Raw genomic sequence first — 16898 nt, 5'->3', positions numbered from 1 at the left:
TGTATGTCATGTTAAGCTAACACATTAAGTAAACTAGTATTATTGGAAACAAAATTTAAACCCTTTTGATAGCTGCTTAGATTCCTGGAAGCATAATGAAACAGATAAGATATCTGAAGTAAAGCCTTCAGCGAAACAATATAATTTGCACACCACTTGAATTTCTACATCAACTAAAGAAAATTATGATTACTTATTAATGATATAGGGAAAAGTAGAAGTTACAAAATTTATGCATATAAGTGTTTTGTAAAAGTACTGAGACATACTCCCGATTAAGTTCTATGCCTTACTGGATACAGATTTTTTCAGAAGACACAAAAATATTGTTTAATTTCATTGCAATTAATAAATGCTTTTTTGTGGTTTGATTTGGTTTATCAAGTGTATACACCATGCCATAAAAATAACCATCCACTGAAAATGGCAAATTGGTTGATTAAAAAGGATCTCATAGTGAATTACAGATCTGGAGAGTTTATAGACACAATGATTTGTAGAGATTAGGCTCAATTTCTTAACAGTGAGTGAATTTTCTTCTGGTGTGAACGGTGACATACTGCCCTGATAGAGGAAAAAACGATTACCTGAATATACTGCAACTTTACCATTAAGAGGGAATCACTTCTGAAATTATGGTCACATGAGCTATTTCTTCCTGAAGTAGAAGTGGCTAGAAAAAAGAAAGAAGATGGGAGAGTCTGGATTTTTTTTTTGCACATTCCAAATCAGGATGAGAAAACTCAATCTCAAGGCTTTTGCCGACAGTGATCAGAAAAGAAAATATGTTGGGCAATCAAGGCATTCCATTTGGATAACTCTGAAGGTCCTGGTTCTAATTTCAGTTGTTTCTGTAGCAGGTTTTGAAGTCTGTAGAAATTAATATTTCAAAATAGAAAATCACTTTCAGCTATAAAAGAAGCTTCCCATTTGAAATAGCAAATGTTAAATGAAACATCAAAACTTTTTTCAAATATTTTTCCAGGTTGCAGCTCTTCATAAATGTGCTTATTTTAGTCAATAGATTAGGTTAGCAAATAGTGAATATTGAGTGAATACTAACAGAAGTGTTTCTGATGATAGAAAAATTCTTCTCTGAAAACTTCCAAATAACAAAACAAAATTCAATAAAGTTTGAAATTAATGTCATCTTCTAAAAATTTTCTGTTGATTTTAATAATACACTATGTTCATAAATGATATGTATGCAGGTAGGATTAATTTTTTGAGGCACTGTAGTTTGGTGACATGCCACTAAGTTTTTCATTTTTTAAAATATAGAATTGCTATGCTGCGTATGTTTAGATTACAGAGATATTGTCACATATAAATGAATGAATCTCCAGTTATCAAAATACGTATGATGAAATGCATGTGAGAAAAAGCTCTTGCCTGCATAAGTAGTTAAGAATTAGGAAACTGAATGTAGGAATGAACAGCTAGTGCTCACATGAGGGGAAGTAAGCAATAGAGTCCCTCAGAAAAATCACTTCTGGGTCCTGCGCTGTTCAACATAAATCTTCTGGAAAACTGTGAATTGGCAGGCGCTTTTGCTGATGCCAAAATATTCAGGATAGTGAAGATAAGAGACAACACTGAGAATTACGAATTAATCTAATGACTAGGCAACAAAGTATGAGATGAAATTCAATGTAAATAACTGAAAATGATGCACGTGGAAAAGAAATATTTTAACTTTACATAAAAACTGATTGGTTTTGAGGTGGTTATTACCAGCTAGGAAAACAAACTTTGGGTAATAACGGCTAGTTCTCTGAAAATGTCAGCTAACGGCTCAGTACTGATTGAGAAAGTGAATTGTATTCTAGGAAGTATTAAAGATTAAAGAGAACATCATACCACTGTAAAAATTCATGCTATAGTTGCATCTTGAATACAAGGTTCAGTTCTGGTCTTCCCACTGCAAGAAGGGAGTCAAGGATGGTCAAAGGCATGGAACAGCATCCTTTATAAAGAACAGCTAAGCAAGGGAGAACTTTTCACACTGGAAAAAACAAGATAATTAAGGTGGTGGCATAGAGGTCTCTAAATCATGAATGGCACAGAGAGAATGGATGGACACTGATTTTTCACCTTCTTTTCCAGTGAAAGAACTGTGAGACAGGCTCAAGATAGATAAAAGGAGATGATTACAGTGTGTGCAGCTTAGCTATGGCATTCCTTGCTGCAGGATGCTGTGCATGATTAAAGTTTACATGGATTCCAGAAAGCAACTGGAGGCAAAGTAGCTTCTTGGAGGGAAAAAACATCTGTCGGGGGCCCTTAAATACTGAAGTATCACTTCTGGTTTAGGAAGTCCTTGAAGTGCAACTTTTGTGAGGCTGCTGGATATCCAGCAAAATATCATTTCCTGATTGCTGTAGTCTCATATTCTTCTTCAGGAGTCTGCTATTATCTACTGCTGGAGCCAGGATCCTGTTCTGTATGAACCTTTGGTTTAATTATTCTTATGACTTGTATGTATTTTGTCATGTATTAGTAGGTCTCTAATTTGTGAACTATTATATGTGTAAAACTCTGTAAAATTTTATTCTCGGACTACTAGAGATAGCTCAATTTCAAACTACTACTTATAACTTTAATTAAATTTTTCTGCTATTTTAGATGCTGAAAATCAAATACTTGTGATTTTTTTTTCTTATTGACATCTACTACTTCCATGGCAGCTCACACTGTTTTTAAATTTAATTTCTGTATTTTCAGATTGTCTATTACTCTGTCATGCCCTTTGGACTTGACCTTGTTTCCTATGGATACACAGCGCTGCAAGATGCAATTGGAAAGCTGTATGTAAATCAATCTGTGCATAAAAGCAGTTGCTTTCTAGGCATGCCTGAGAATCAAACAAAAACTTATCAATTCTGTATTGTTCATGTCAACATTTTTAATGAGACTCAAAATTAATATTCGCTGGTTCCTACTAACGTACATTTCCTATCAAAAATGTTTCTTACGGTTATGGCACCATGCACGGTGTTTTTAGCTTTTGCTGTCAAACATAATGACAATTGATGAGTTTTACAACAACATTTAAAATAAACTTAGTAAAATAGAAACACATATCATTTGGAAAAAAGAATCCATGGTTTCCGCAGGTAGTTTTGACTTCCACAACCTATGCTGCTTCGTAGGTTGCGGGGGTCCAATTTATCCCCTTGCATTGATGATGCATGGTATTGTTTGGAACTCTTTTGATATAGTATTTGATGCCAATACATTGAGAGCATTTAGTATGAAAACTTTTGAAAGTGGTTTCAAGATGTGTTGTGGATGTAGTCAGGCATCTCTCCCTTACCAATCCTTCCCTGGTCTCTAGGTGATTTTATCTTATCAAGAGGCAGCCAGGTCTCATCTCTGAAGGGCTTCATGCCATGCTGGAAGTTGCAGCCAAAACATTTCTGAAACCCTCTTCTTTCCTGCTCCCCAAGTACAAGGGTGCCTACTCAACTACAGCCTTTTCCCAATACTCCGATCCCTGGTGATCCCACTTTCATGATAATCTTTTTTCTTGAGTAAGGACAAGTGTGAAGCAGAGAGAAGGAATGTGGCTTGCTCCAGCCTGTTCCTGCTATAATACAAAAATTTTGTTCAGTTATTACTCCACCAGGTCTGGTGGGAAATGTGAGGTTAGGAGGGGGAAGACAAAAGCGAAGAAAGAGCAAGGTTAATCAAAGTTGAGCAGGGCATCCCGGGGGGGGCAAGGGTAATAATAATAAAGATATCAGAGCTTTACAATTTAGTGTTTGATTGCCAGCATTTATCTTTAGGATTGTAGTATGTCCATATAGTCTTGCCCATCACTAGTATGTATATACATTAACTCAAGTAAACTCTTATGGTAAACACAAATCAGTTTGAGGTTAAACTGGAATTAGACAGTAATATTAGTGGAAGTTTGCTCAAGCTTTCTCAGTCTGGGTTGCTTTACAAGCATTGCAAGCTATAGTTATTCAAGGAAGAACTACTCATAAATAAATTCTCAATAACTTTATTTAAACAACCTTATTGTCTCTCTCCATGCTAAGCTGATATATTCAAATGCAGGAGGAATTTGCTCCTTTGGAAAGACAGTGTGCATTAAACTTTCTTCTACCTTTTAATTCAGTTGTCAAAAGTAAGAATGGTACCCATGATCTCCTGTCTGTCCATCCAGTTCCAACAGTGGGCTTGCTTTCCCTGTTAGCCATTGATAGTTTTATTCCACTTAAGTTATTTTCGAATCAATATTTTGTTTTTAGTTGCTAGATTTCCAAAACTAAAAAGGGCACCAGTTTTTACTAAGCTGTTCTCATATCTGCAGTTATAATCCCCAGTTCTACGAATTCCCTATAGACAAAATTTTCACTGTTCAGTAATTGTTATCATAAAGGATCTTGGCAGTTTTGTGATTTGCTGTATGTTGTAAGGGGGTGAGACTGATTTTATGAATGAAGCATTAAAACAACTAATTTTTTTTTCATATTGTCTCCTATCATGGAGCTTTGAGACATTGTGATTTTTATTTAGTTGTTGTGAATCTTAGAGAAGTTAGCTTATGAACAGTTTACGTTTTTTTAATCACAGCTGTTTTTCAATGATAAAATAAATCTGTCTAATGCCTTCAGAAAAATAATGGTTCTTTAAACATTTTCCAGAGGCTTTAAATTGCAAAACACTGCATTCCAACTCCATCTTTTTTATGTTTCACCGTCTCTGTTCCCATTTAACACACATTACCTCTGCTTGAATTAAGTTAATCCTTAATAAACAGAAGGTGGCAGAAAAATGGCATGTAAAATCATGATTATGATTATGCATATTTAACGAATATGGCTTTATGCATGAATATCGTGAGCCTAACTTCCACTGCCCCTCACTTGGTGGTGTTGTATATATCATGATTTAGACACTCAGGTGTATGCTGAAGTCTGTCCATACTCAGGAGATCATGAAGGCACTGAATGATTTCAGTAGGACTACACATCTACTTAAATTCCTGGTCAAGTATTTCCTGAATGGCAGTGCTTTCAGGAATCAGGGCCTTTAATCTGAACAACTAAGCAGAAAGGTTGTTTTACATAAAAACCAAGATTCATCACAGTAACTGAGTTGTTAAATTCTTTTGAAGTTACTAGGACTTGTGACTGCTGTTAAATTTCAGTATATTTTTCATGCTGAAGTAGAATATGAATGAATATGGAGGCTTCAAAGCTGTGGAGAATACAGCTTTGCTTTCTTTGTTTAAACAGTAAGCACCATAACAAACACCTCTTAATCAGTGTAATATTGCTGATAATGTAATGTTCCACCCACCAAGTCCTAATTTAGGCCTACATAAAAATTCAGTTGTGGATTATTTCATTTTTGTATTTAATTCTTTGAACAGGAAATAGAAAGAAAAAGAGTGAAAGAAATACAATACATATATGCTAGATTTTCTTGCAGAGTTTTCTCTGATTGAGGTGGTTCTTTAAATGATTATTATTATTTTCTTCTTGTAGTTGGTTACACAACTGATGACTTACGGTTTATCTGGCAGTCTGGAGATCCTGTACAGCTAGAGAAAATTGCTCTGCCTCAATTTGATATTAAAAAGGAGGATATCGAGTATGGTAACTGTACCAAGTATTATAAAGGCACAGGTAGGTAATGTAAGTCATTTCTTTGGTGAAAAACTTTAAGCTTCCTTCAATTACAGTTCATAGTTAGTGGTTAATATTCCAGTTCGTGTCTTACATTTCATGGGATAAAATAGATTACTTTTAACTAATAAGTAGTTCATATAATAGTAACTATCATATGTGATTACTGCAAACTAATTCAAATATAGAAACATCTAGGTTGATGATGAGATTAAATGTTTGTCTTGGTTTTGCTTACATGTTTTGTGATCTTACTGTCACCATTTTGTTTCTATAGTCCTAATACCCATTTATGCTTTAAGTGTCTTAACTTTTCTGAAAGGATGTTCACGTAGAATTATTCCAGTTTCAGCAAAGTAGGATAATTTTGGTTTTCTGGTTCGACTCTTGTTCCAGAAGTGAATAGTATTTGAGTGTAACTTTGAATGCTTCGCCCTGCAGGTTCTTCCTTTCTGTAAGTGTTCTGGAAAGTCTGTCATTGTAAAAAGCTGCTTACAATCCTCAGCCCTGTATTTATTTAATCCTATGATTATTTTCTGAGTGTGGGCACAAATTTATCCAATGGTTTCTGTACTCTGGCTTTTCATGATTTATCTTTTCTACCTTGATTGATTCCTGCCTACAATTATATCCAAACTACTCACATATGGTGGCAACCGCAAGACTTTCTACAACAACAGAAGTCAGCAGGGTGTGTTTTAGTCAGTGCTCTTGCATTATATGAATAAATCTCCCATTAAAACTCAATGAGGACGGATGTGGTGCTGCAGCTTCTGAGGATCCTCTGCAAGTAACTTGTTGACTATGTGTTACTTGCAGTTCCTCCTGAGCTAGATCCCAAGTCTGGAGAGATCTCAGGTAACCTTAGTAGATCTCAGAGTTAAGGAATTTAACTTGAAAAAGATAATGAAAATTGAAATGGTGTTTGATTTTAACTATAAAATGAGTGAGCTCTTAGCCTGACTACATAATTCAACATCTCAGGTGATTTACCATTTTTAAATAATACGAAATTAGCTCTCCTCAGGAAAATTCTGCATTTGTGAAAGCACAACCAATAACTGGCTGTGATTGCATTCAAATCTAAGTCAGGATATGGTAGAAGCTTACTTAGCAGTGAGAAAAATATTTTATTTTTAATTAAACAATGAACTTATTTAAAAAAAAAGCTATAAAGTAGTGAAAAATTAAAGGAATGAATCTTGCAAATCATACAAATGGGAAAATCGGAAAACTTACATTCTAATTGAGGGAAAAAGGAAATACTTACTCAAGATTGCTATCTTGTTATTGAAGTTATCATGATCATTTTGAGTTTTGCCCTAAATCTAAAATCTTTAGATATTTTCGGTATTTTTAGGAACCTTAAAGAAAAATCTAAGAATGGTACACTTTACCATTAAACAGGAAAGAAAATCAGTAGTGTTCTCTCAAGTTTCAGCACCTTGTGATCACAAGTTGAAATGACACTGTGCAAAATGCTCAGTATAATGGTCACATTTTGTGTATATGTATGTGATTTGAATATTAAAGAAAGAACAGGAGAGAACCATCAGAGTGGGTGGAGTGATAACATGAAACTTTTAAAAGTTTTCCTAATTCTTTTATTCCAAATCCTTTTTGTTTAAAAATTAAGAACATATATGTTGATCTCATAATCAAGACTAGAATTAATACTTCATTAACGTGAATGGAATATTTTAGTACTCTGAAGTATTTTTAAAGGGTGTTTTCAGTAATCACTAGTTGTTTGATTTACTTTAAATTCTTATATTGAAGGTATTTAAAAAAGCAGATTTTGCACACATAGTTAAAATTAATTTAGTTAAGGATTTTGTCAGGTAATCAAGAGGCAGTGTTGCACGTAAGCAAATTTTCAAAATTATGTCTTATGTAGGAGATTCTTGCCAATTGCAAAGAACTTAATCTTTACTGACTATTTACGTCAACTGATGTTTTATCATACCTACCTAAGTAGAAAGAGGGTCAACAAATTTGGGGTGACTTTCTGTGGCAATAAATTGAATACTTAAATTTGCAAATTGCCTATTCTTTGTTTATCAAAATGTATGACAGATCCAAATAGGTCCTCGAGAGCTGCATGGTGAGGGCAATAGATACTATTCTCTGCCTGATGAAAGATGATACAAAGCCATACAGAATGCATTTCTGGCACAAAGCAAACAAATAATGATTTTGCTGGTCATTCCTCATTTGAAAATAAAACCTAAAAGTATCTGGAAACTATTCAGAAATTATAGAGGGAAAATTTGTCAGGCAAAAGGTCACTGAAGAGGATAGAATGAACTATGAAATACTGTATAGTGTCTTCTACACAAGGAAATTTTTCCTTAATGTTTTATTGTTTTGTTGTTTTGGTTATTGCATGCCCAAACAGCACTTTTAAGGTGACTTATCATTCTACAACACTTAATTGATAAAATATAGAAGAGAATTACATATATTTTTGACAGTTTCTATCTATCTTCTAAATAAGCTTTGCACCAACTTTATTTATAGATATAGACTGATCTGAATTTTGAAATTGCTGTAATATAATGTAGGAATGCATTTTCCTTGTGATAGCATAGTTTATGAAGTTGTTTTTACAATGCTATTGTGTTACTATTAACATAAAAATGCCAGTTCTGCTAATTGAGTGAAAATATGAACAGAGTTTGGTTTCTGGTTATTGGACTTCCTGATCCACCTGTTATCTCCAGAAAAACCTCTAGTATCTGCAGCTTTGTTTTTTTATTGAATTCATCTTAACAGATATCTTAAATGTTTGGGTGACTTAGATCCTCATTTTAAAAGATTTGAGGCAGTATGCCTTGTTTTCAAAATTTACAGTGTTTTTTAGAGTCTTTTTTAAAAAGTCTATACCAATTTTAGAAGTCACCTGTACCACCTTTCAGTACTGGGGGAATCTCTGCTTAGAGCCACATTCAGATGATAACCTCTTTCCATTCTAAAATTTCTACACTAATATTTCTTAATTCAATCTTTTGCACACATTAGTGCTAAGTAGGATTTGCAGATGAGCTTACGCTAGTATGACTGCTAGACCACATTGATTTTAGCTGGACTGCAGCTTGAAGCCAGCATCAAGGTGAGAGTCACTTTAACTGCCTGTTACTGATGCACTGTGAAAAGACAGAGGGTGCCTTATAGAGCACACAGAGTACCACATGCCTGACCACACTTGGTGGTTATATAGTTCTGTGTTTTGAGCATTTTTTTTTTTCAAAGAAAGAAGTGAAGTCTTTGCCTTTATAAAGACAATCAAATCATTGAACTTTTGCTCTTAACTTAAATAGAAAAAGGCCTAGAAGATACGGATCTGAAGAGGTTGACATGCAAAGCACACTAAACATTAATAAATACATTTATTTCTTTAAAGGCTATTACACTTGTGTAGAAGTAATCTTCACTTTAAGAAGACAAGTTGGATTTTACATGATGGGTGTTTATGCTCCTACACTGCTAATTGTTGTTCTATCCTGGCTGTCATTTTGGATCAATCCTGATGCAAGTGCTGCAAGAGTCCCGCTGGGTAACCTGCATTTACACGTACTGTCACAATCCACTTTAACGCCATTGAGCCATTCTCAGTTGCTTTGACAACATGACAGTGGACACTGAAAGCAACTTCACTTCCATTACCTGCTCATCATTTTCATTGAAACCTCCTCATTCCTAGTCTGTAAAGTCCACCTCCACGTTGAGACTTTGCTTGATAATGGTTCCAGCACTTATGTGATAAGCACACTGTCTCTGTTCCTCTTAACCCAGACAAATCTGATATTATCCATGTACAGGTTACACTGCAGACATTGGGGCAATATGCAGTTTATAGGAATTTGAACATCTGAATAATCATTAAGAAAGCAGGAAGATGAGTAAGGCTCTAAATAGCTACCTCTTGGAGCAGTTTTTCTGAAGAGTAATAGAAACAGAATGGTATCTGGAAGAGAATGAGCATCCTTGTTACCTGATTGGTTTTGTCTCATTAGAGGCTCAGTTCATGAGAGTACCTCAGGCTCATGCTTTCATGCTGCTCGGCACAGTGTAGTAGGCAGGCCCTTCACTTATTATGAGATAGTAGGACACAGAGTTAATCAAAACAACATTAACTTGACTAATTGGATTGTACATGGGACTCCAGCTCTGAGGTGGCCAAGCCTGCTGACACCAGGAGCTCAATGAAATGCAGAGCCAGGCTCTTGCACCCTGACACTTCTCCTATTTGGATTCCCATCTCCATGCCATGACCTCTCCTTCCCCATGCTCTGGCCTCCCCATGCTCTCCTTTTCCCTGGCACTCCTCCACAAGTCCATACCCTTTATTTTCCAAATCTTTTCCACGTCCCAGGAGGTTCAGCACACCTGTTTTCAAGACCCCAGGGGTGCAATTGCAGAATCCCTCCATTCCCCTGCCTTCCTCGGAAACCTCTCACCCACACTTGAACCTCCACATCTCCACAGCACATGAGTCCTGTGCAGCCTCACATGTGTCAATAAGCACTGGAGACCCTTGGAGTCAGGACCTGCCACATCACCATACCAGTCCATGTCTGTGATCAGTAGAGTCTTGCAGTAGTGGGCAGCTGAAATCCCTGTGTTAAGAGCCATCTGGAGCAGGAAGGGGGCCTGCTGAATTTTGTTATGTTGAAAAGTGTTCACATACCCCCTGGCCTGAGCCCCACTGCTCTCATCTCAGGTCATCTACCATGCCTTTTCCTCCTCCAGTGATATGATGGGCAAAATAAACTAAGAGCTGTAAAAAGTCTGGAGAACAATGACTGGAGTACTACTTTTGGCCTCCTAGTCAGTGTTGGCTACATTGCTCCAATTAAATGTAACAAAGCCACTATTTAATTATATTTATTGTATCTTTTTTCCTAGGGATCTGTTTCAGAATACAAATCAGCTTCTTTTTCTTGACCTTTAAAAATATTAATAGTTACTTGGGGAGGAGTCACAATCACTTTGATAGCAAGTAACAAATGTAAGCTCTTACCTTGAAAAGTAGCAAGGATGCATTCCCTATGTGAAACATAAGACATTTTAAGAAAAAAAAAAAAAAGTGTGGGGAAAATGTAGCATGCCTTAAATTAAAAAGACAGAAACAAGAACTGGAAATATTTTTCATGTAGTGAGCTCCAATATGATCAAAACCTGAGCTGTATTTCTCCTTTTTAATCCTACGCTTCAAATAGCTGACCAGAAGGCCTTATTAATTGTATATTAGATTTATAAGAAGTATAGTGCTGTTTTATGTTACATGGATGTCTTTGTGACTAAACATGCATACTGATTTATTGTATATTTGTTTTCATTTATTACAAGTGTTTATTGGCTCCTTTTATGTATTAGCATTTCTGAAATAGTGCATTTTCAAAGATACTAACCATTGGCCTGGTTATGTGACCTTTGCTGACTCCCCAGAGAAGCAAAAATCACTAATCTGACCATCCTTTAGTCATGAGTCAGCACTTAGTAACACAAGTTGATAGCACTGTCACTGGGGTAAGTTTTTCTCTAGTTTGCAAAGGGGAGACAAACTAACTCTTCTAGCTACATCCTTGAAGATAGTTGACCTGGAAATCTAACAAGATTAATATTTCTATGTCAAGTGGACGATATCTAATCCCAAAAAAGTGTTACCAGTGGCCACTACACTCTCAATGACTAGATACAGATCTCATCAGATGAGAAGCCATTTCAGATTTACTTACGAATATCTTAATACAGTCATCCTTAGAATTAAGTATGGTTGGCTACTGCTCCCCATGGCTAGGCATCTCAGAAGTTTCCAGGTGATGTAGGGGTACAAGATACTTTGCAAACCAGTAAGCACAATATGTTTTTCTAGACTGATTAATGTTCTGGGAGAAGAATGTATGTTTGTTTGAAGAAAAAGCCTTTGTCCATGTAGGAACTAAAAAAGTTGCAAGCCCTGTAACATTTCATAGTATCATAGAATCATCATTGAATGGTTTGAGTTGGAAAGGACCTTAAAGATCATCTAGTTCCAAGCCCCCTGCCATGGGCAGGGACACCTTCCACTAGACCAGGTTGCTCAAAGTCCCATCCAATCTGACATTAAACACTGCTAGGGAGGGGGCATCCACAACTTCTCTGGGAAACCTGTTTCCTAAGATCTAATCTAAATCTACCCTCTTTCAGTTTAAAACCATTACCCCTTGTCCTATCACTACATGCCCTTGTAAAAAGTCCCTCTCCTGCTTCCCTGTAGGCCCCCTTCAGGTACTGGAAGGCTGCTAGAAGGTCTCCCTGGAGCCTTCTTTTCTCCAGGCTGAACAGCTCCAATTCTCTCAGCCTGTCTTCATAGGAGAGGTGCTCCAGCCCTCTGATCATCTTCGTGGCCCTCCTCTGGACTTATTCCAACAGCTCCATGTCCTTCTTATGTTGGGGCCCCAGAGCTGGACTCAGTACTCCAGGTGGGGTCTCAAGAGAGCGGAGTAAAGGGGCAGAATCACCTCCCTTGACCTGCTGGCCACGCTTCTTTTGATGCAGCCCAGGATATGGTTGGCTTTCTGGGCTGCAAGCATGCACTGCCGGCTCACATTGAGCTTCTTGTCAACCATCACCCCCAAGTCCTTCTCCTCAGGGCTGCTCTTGATCCATTGTCCACCCAGCCTGTATTTGTGCTCGGGATTGCCCCGACCCACGTGCAGGACCCAGTTAGATCATCTGGTGGTAGGGAAGTCCACAAAGGACTGGTACCTGGACAGCTGTGGCTAAGTGACGTAAAGACTGATATTACTGAATGCTTCTTTCTAATTAAATGCTGGTGTTTCACCTTTTAATGAGCCCAACAGAGGACTTTCCAGTTCTTTACAGGTGGACAGTGTGCCAGCATCGGTTTAAGAAATTCCTTTCCTTCACTGCCATGTGATTCCCAAAGGGAGTAAGGTCTTTCCTGGAGCCGTAGGGATCTGAGCGACATTGGACTTCTGTACACACACAGCAGCCTGACAGCATGGAGCATTAGTGCAGAGTGCAGGTTGGGGTGCAACAGGGTAACTGAAGGCTTGGGGCAGTGATTATATATTCCACACATACAAAGGACAGCTACATCTGAGAACAGGCATGCCCCTGCCCCACCACTCCTGTCCTCAGATCTGTCTTAGTTCTAGTCATAAAATCGTAACAAATGTAGAGCCTCAGAGGAAGACATAAAGATATATGTTAGAACTGTAGTATGAGGAAGGATTGGCAAGAGTATGTCTTTTAGTTTATGAAGTTTAATGAGAGAAGAGAATGTATTAGAGATATCAAATTAAAAGGAAAGGAAGACAGAATATTACCTTTTCCAACAACACTAGTGAGATGAAGCCAGACATTTTTAAAGCAGTAATATAAACCAGAAAATACTGTTTTATGCAGCATATGATTAACCTGTGGAATGCACTGCCAGGAGATAGTGTTGAGGCCAGTAATTTTGATGGATTCAAAAAAGGGAGATTTATGTATCTGGCAGCACGTGCTGAAGTGCTTGGCTGGGTTGGCACTTTCTAATATTATCCACATGTAACCTTAGGCAGTTCTACAATCATGCTTTAGGCTGGGAGCTAACTAACCTTACTGATAAACTAAACTTCGCCATCAAGAGGGTTGCCACAGTGGGGGCGAAAATGCCAACTTTCCCTTTACTTTGCAACTGTAGAGGAAGGAGCTCTATCCCTTCTCTTTAGTGCTCCCTGAGAAGAAAAGGGGATTTTTTTTTGCAGTTTATTTATTCATTCTCCTCACTCAGTTTGAGCCCTAGGCTTTGGACTGTGTTAGGTAGGTACCCAGTGCAGCCGCTGCCAGAGGTGCAACTTACAGCTCTGGTCCTAGGGTCTCCAAGGCCATGCCAACTCTGATCTGGCAGCAAAGAGTTGCTTAATGGAATATTTCTGTGCTTTGATCTCATTTTATTGTTACCTTGAAAACCTAGAAGTTTCTCAGACTCTGAGAATTAACTTTTCATCCTAGGAATGGAGGCAAATGAAAATTAGCAGTGGGTCACCATGACCTCAATTGCTCTACTGAACAAATTGATAAAAGCGCCACTAAAATCTTTTCAGCTAGTGGAATTTATAAGTTAGTTTTGTAGAATTAAATCTAAGATTGAAAGATCTAGTATTTTAAGCTCTATAAAGTGGTTATACAAATGTTTTAAACACCAGGTATGATAATAATACTCGCATACTAAGATAGTAAACACTTTTGAAGTTAGTAGGAAAAAAATGACAATATCCAAGATGTTGAGCCAGTCCATGTCATTGGCTAATTTGGTTATTCACGGTAAGGGTAGAGCCTGCCTTTCAGAAGTCTAGCACAGATATGGCACAGTACTTGATATGGTACACTGTTAGAGAACAAACAGAAAGCTGGGCATAGGCAGGGGTGTCCTTTATAAGTTAAGAGGCAATACAGCCTTATTGGTACTTGTTATTTCAGTACATTATGATCCATAATTAGTGTTCAGCCCAAGACAGTGTTGGTCAGTGAAAATAAATTTACAAAAAAGGAGACTATTCTATGCTGACTTGCTATCCTTATGGGCCTGTTTATACTGGAATGTTTCAGATACACTAGATCGAAAATAAGCCAGAGTGGACACTGAGGTTTGTTTGTTCAGTATTTGCCATGTCATTATGATCTGACATAGCACATCTAGCCATTCTGTATTAACCCAGTGGACAAAAAAATCCAGCTCTGCAGTGATACGTTGTTATTACACATTTCAAAATAAAACACCATAAGATTTAGTATTTTAAAATCATATAACTGTAATGATTTCTTTATAGTTGTTCTTCACTGTTTTAGCAGCTAATAATTTGCCCATTTGAGATTAATACCAAATAAATTATCTTATCAATCTTATTGAAATCCAAATGGGAACAGCAGCAAAATAATGATATGTTATTTATAATCAACTAGAATGTAATACTTTCATAGGCCAATACAGGTACTTCCAGTTTTATCAGTCTTCACATCCTCAGTTACTTAAAATGGATCTGAAGAAAATGATCTCTCTATGAATTACAATGTTTTTCATGCTTTGAATAGCACACATGACCAATATAAGAAACATAGTTAAGACTGAGTATCTCCTTTTGGCCAGCTTTTCTATAGACATCAATTACATTTAATGAAGCCACCCACTCATAACTAAAAAATATTTTTGTCATTAGCGTTCACAAAAACAAAATGGGACATTCTGAACTGGGAGGGTGAAACAAGTTTTCCCCACATGACAGCCACTTCTAAAGTTATCTTTTTCCAAATGTAGCTGTTCTTGCTACTTTTACCATTTCATAGGAGCATCTTTGGGATCAGGCTTGTATATTGTTTCTTGCAACGTGAGCCCTGTGTTGATGGTGACATTTGGAAGCCTAGTAAGGAGCCCTGTGTTGATGGTGACATTTGGAAGCCTTGTAAGGAGCAGTGCTTGTTGAAACCTATTTTGACAATGAGTGTGACCTTTCAACAGCCTTTGCAGATGTATTCTTTTTTCATGATAAGGGCTTCCTGAAAAGCCCGTTATCTAGAAAGCTTCCCCTAGATCGGAAGATGAAATAGAGAATGATTGTAGACCCTCAATCACCTCAGTGTTTTCATATTCACGGTGAATTGGGAATACAGCCTTTTTAATGTGCTGGTACAGTTTTGCTTTTTAGCAAAATATTCACCTAAGAGGTTTTGCATATCACACTTGTGGACAAGTCATTCAGAGAATTGCCCCTGCTGTAGCACAATTCAGATTTCAGGGCAACAGTAACTCTTCAAGTCTAATTTAAAGGACTTGGAGTCTTTTGATTTAAGTATCATATGTTTTGCTTCCATTTTGCCAGACTTAGATGCACATTGTAGCATAAGCCTCTGGAAAGCCCATTTCCCAGTTGTGTGATGTGTGATGAAGCAGGAAAACCACAGCAACCAGTCTAGCCTCACTTATTTCTTTCTCCATTTTTAAAATGAAGGTACTCATTATTAATAATTCATCACTAACTGCAGTATCCTACATGAGTATTCAGTTTAACCTGTTCATTAACCGAAGGCATGTGCACTTTGTCTACCTGCTGCAAAACACACCGACCGCATTGTGAAGTCCCATTCGCTGTTACAAAACATCATTCAGTGTTGCCTGTTTCAGAGGAAGAGCGCAGCCAGTGTCAATAAGGGTAAGTTTTCTGTAATTAATATATTGTTCTTCTTTCCGTAGGTATTTTCTCAGTGCTCAGCTTGGCATCTGAATGTACCACTCTTGCCGCTGAACTTCCCAAAGTGTCTTACGTGAAGGCCTTAGATGTCTGGCTGATTGTTTGCCTTCTCTTTGGGTTTGCATCCCTGGTGGAGTATGCGGTGGTTCAGGTAATGCTAAACAATCCAAAGAGAATTGAAGCTGAAAAAGCAAAGATTGCCAAGGCAGAGCAAGCGGAAGGGAAGGGTGGAAATGCTGCCAAGAAGAACACAGTGAATGGCACAGGGACTCCTGTCCACATCAGCACTTTACAGGTAGGAGCTGCGAAGCTGTGTACGCAAAATCAGCATTATTCTCTCTTAACGCAATTCCAGGAATATACTGTTGTAATAGTTTTGGATAGTACTTAATCTTAGAAGTAGCCAAGTCATTAAAAACATGCTGGTAATTAATGGCTAGCAATCTGACCAGTTGGTCCCTAGTGATTTGGGGTCAGAGGTACTAAATGAAAAATTTGTCTTTTAATATCCTAGCGCCATGCCTGCTGCTGAGCTTCAGGTAAATAAAGTAGCAAGCAGCTTTACAGTTGCTATTTTTCTCCTTATAAATAGCAGCTGTCAAGCTGTAACTATTCAGAGGACAGGACTCTCAGTCAGTATTTGCTGAGAGCGTATTCAAATAACACCCATCTCATTGCTTTCCCCGGGGTGGCCACAGCTGCACCACATTGCATGTCAAGCATCTCTGAAGCCAGGGATCCAGAAGTCTTGGCATTTGTAAACAAAAGATAAGTCTGTTTGTCTGTCAAACAGTTCCGCATTTCCTGTGTTGCCAGATAGAGTTTATGGGTAAATTGGTCAGATCTCATTATATGGATAAAGATGAGATGTACCTCTCAGCTTAGGCCAAAGTTTTCCATCATGATGGTAGCTTCCTGGTGTTGTATAACTCTCACTTTGTGCTCCCAGAGTTATCAGACATCCCAGGCCAACTGCCCTCAGTCCTGAGTGATATTTAAATGACATTTATTCCAC

General features: G+C 37.5%; 1 protein-coding gene across 1 annotated transcript in view; it reads left to right on the top strand.

Moving 5' to 3' along the window:
• Nucleotides 1–16898, top strand: part of GLRB (glycine receptor beta) — a 47657-nt gene that overhangs the window by 20821 nt on the left and 9938 nt on the right. Inside the window, exons 5-8 of the mRNA XM_068403497.1 lie at nucleotides 2725–2807; nucleotides 5502–5642; nucleotides 9046–9198; nucleotides 15886–16178. Coding sequence (XP_068259598.1) covers nucleotides 2725–2807; nucleotides 5502–5642; nucleotides 9046–9198; nucleotides 15886–16178 — 670 coding nt within the window. The remainder of the gene's footprint in view (nucleotides 1–2724; nucleotides 2808–5501; nucleotides 5643–9045; nucleotides 9199–15885; nucleotides 16179–16898) is intronic.

This window comes from Nyctibius grandis, chromosome 6 (genome assembly GCF_013368605.1).
Source record: "Nyctibius grandis isolate bNycGra1 chromosome 6, bNycGra1.pri, whole genome shotgun sequence".
Lineage (NCBI taxonomy): Eukaryota > Metazoa > Chordata > Aves > Nyctibiiformes > Nyctibiidae > Nyctibius > Nyctibius grandis.
Note: the sequence above shows the minus strand (reverse complement) of the source record. Positions and strands in the feature narration are given on the sequence as shown.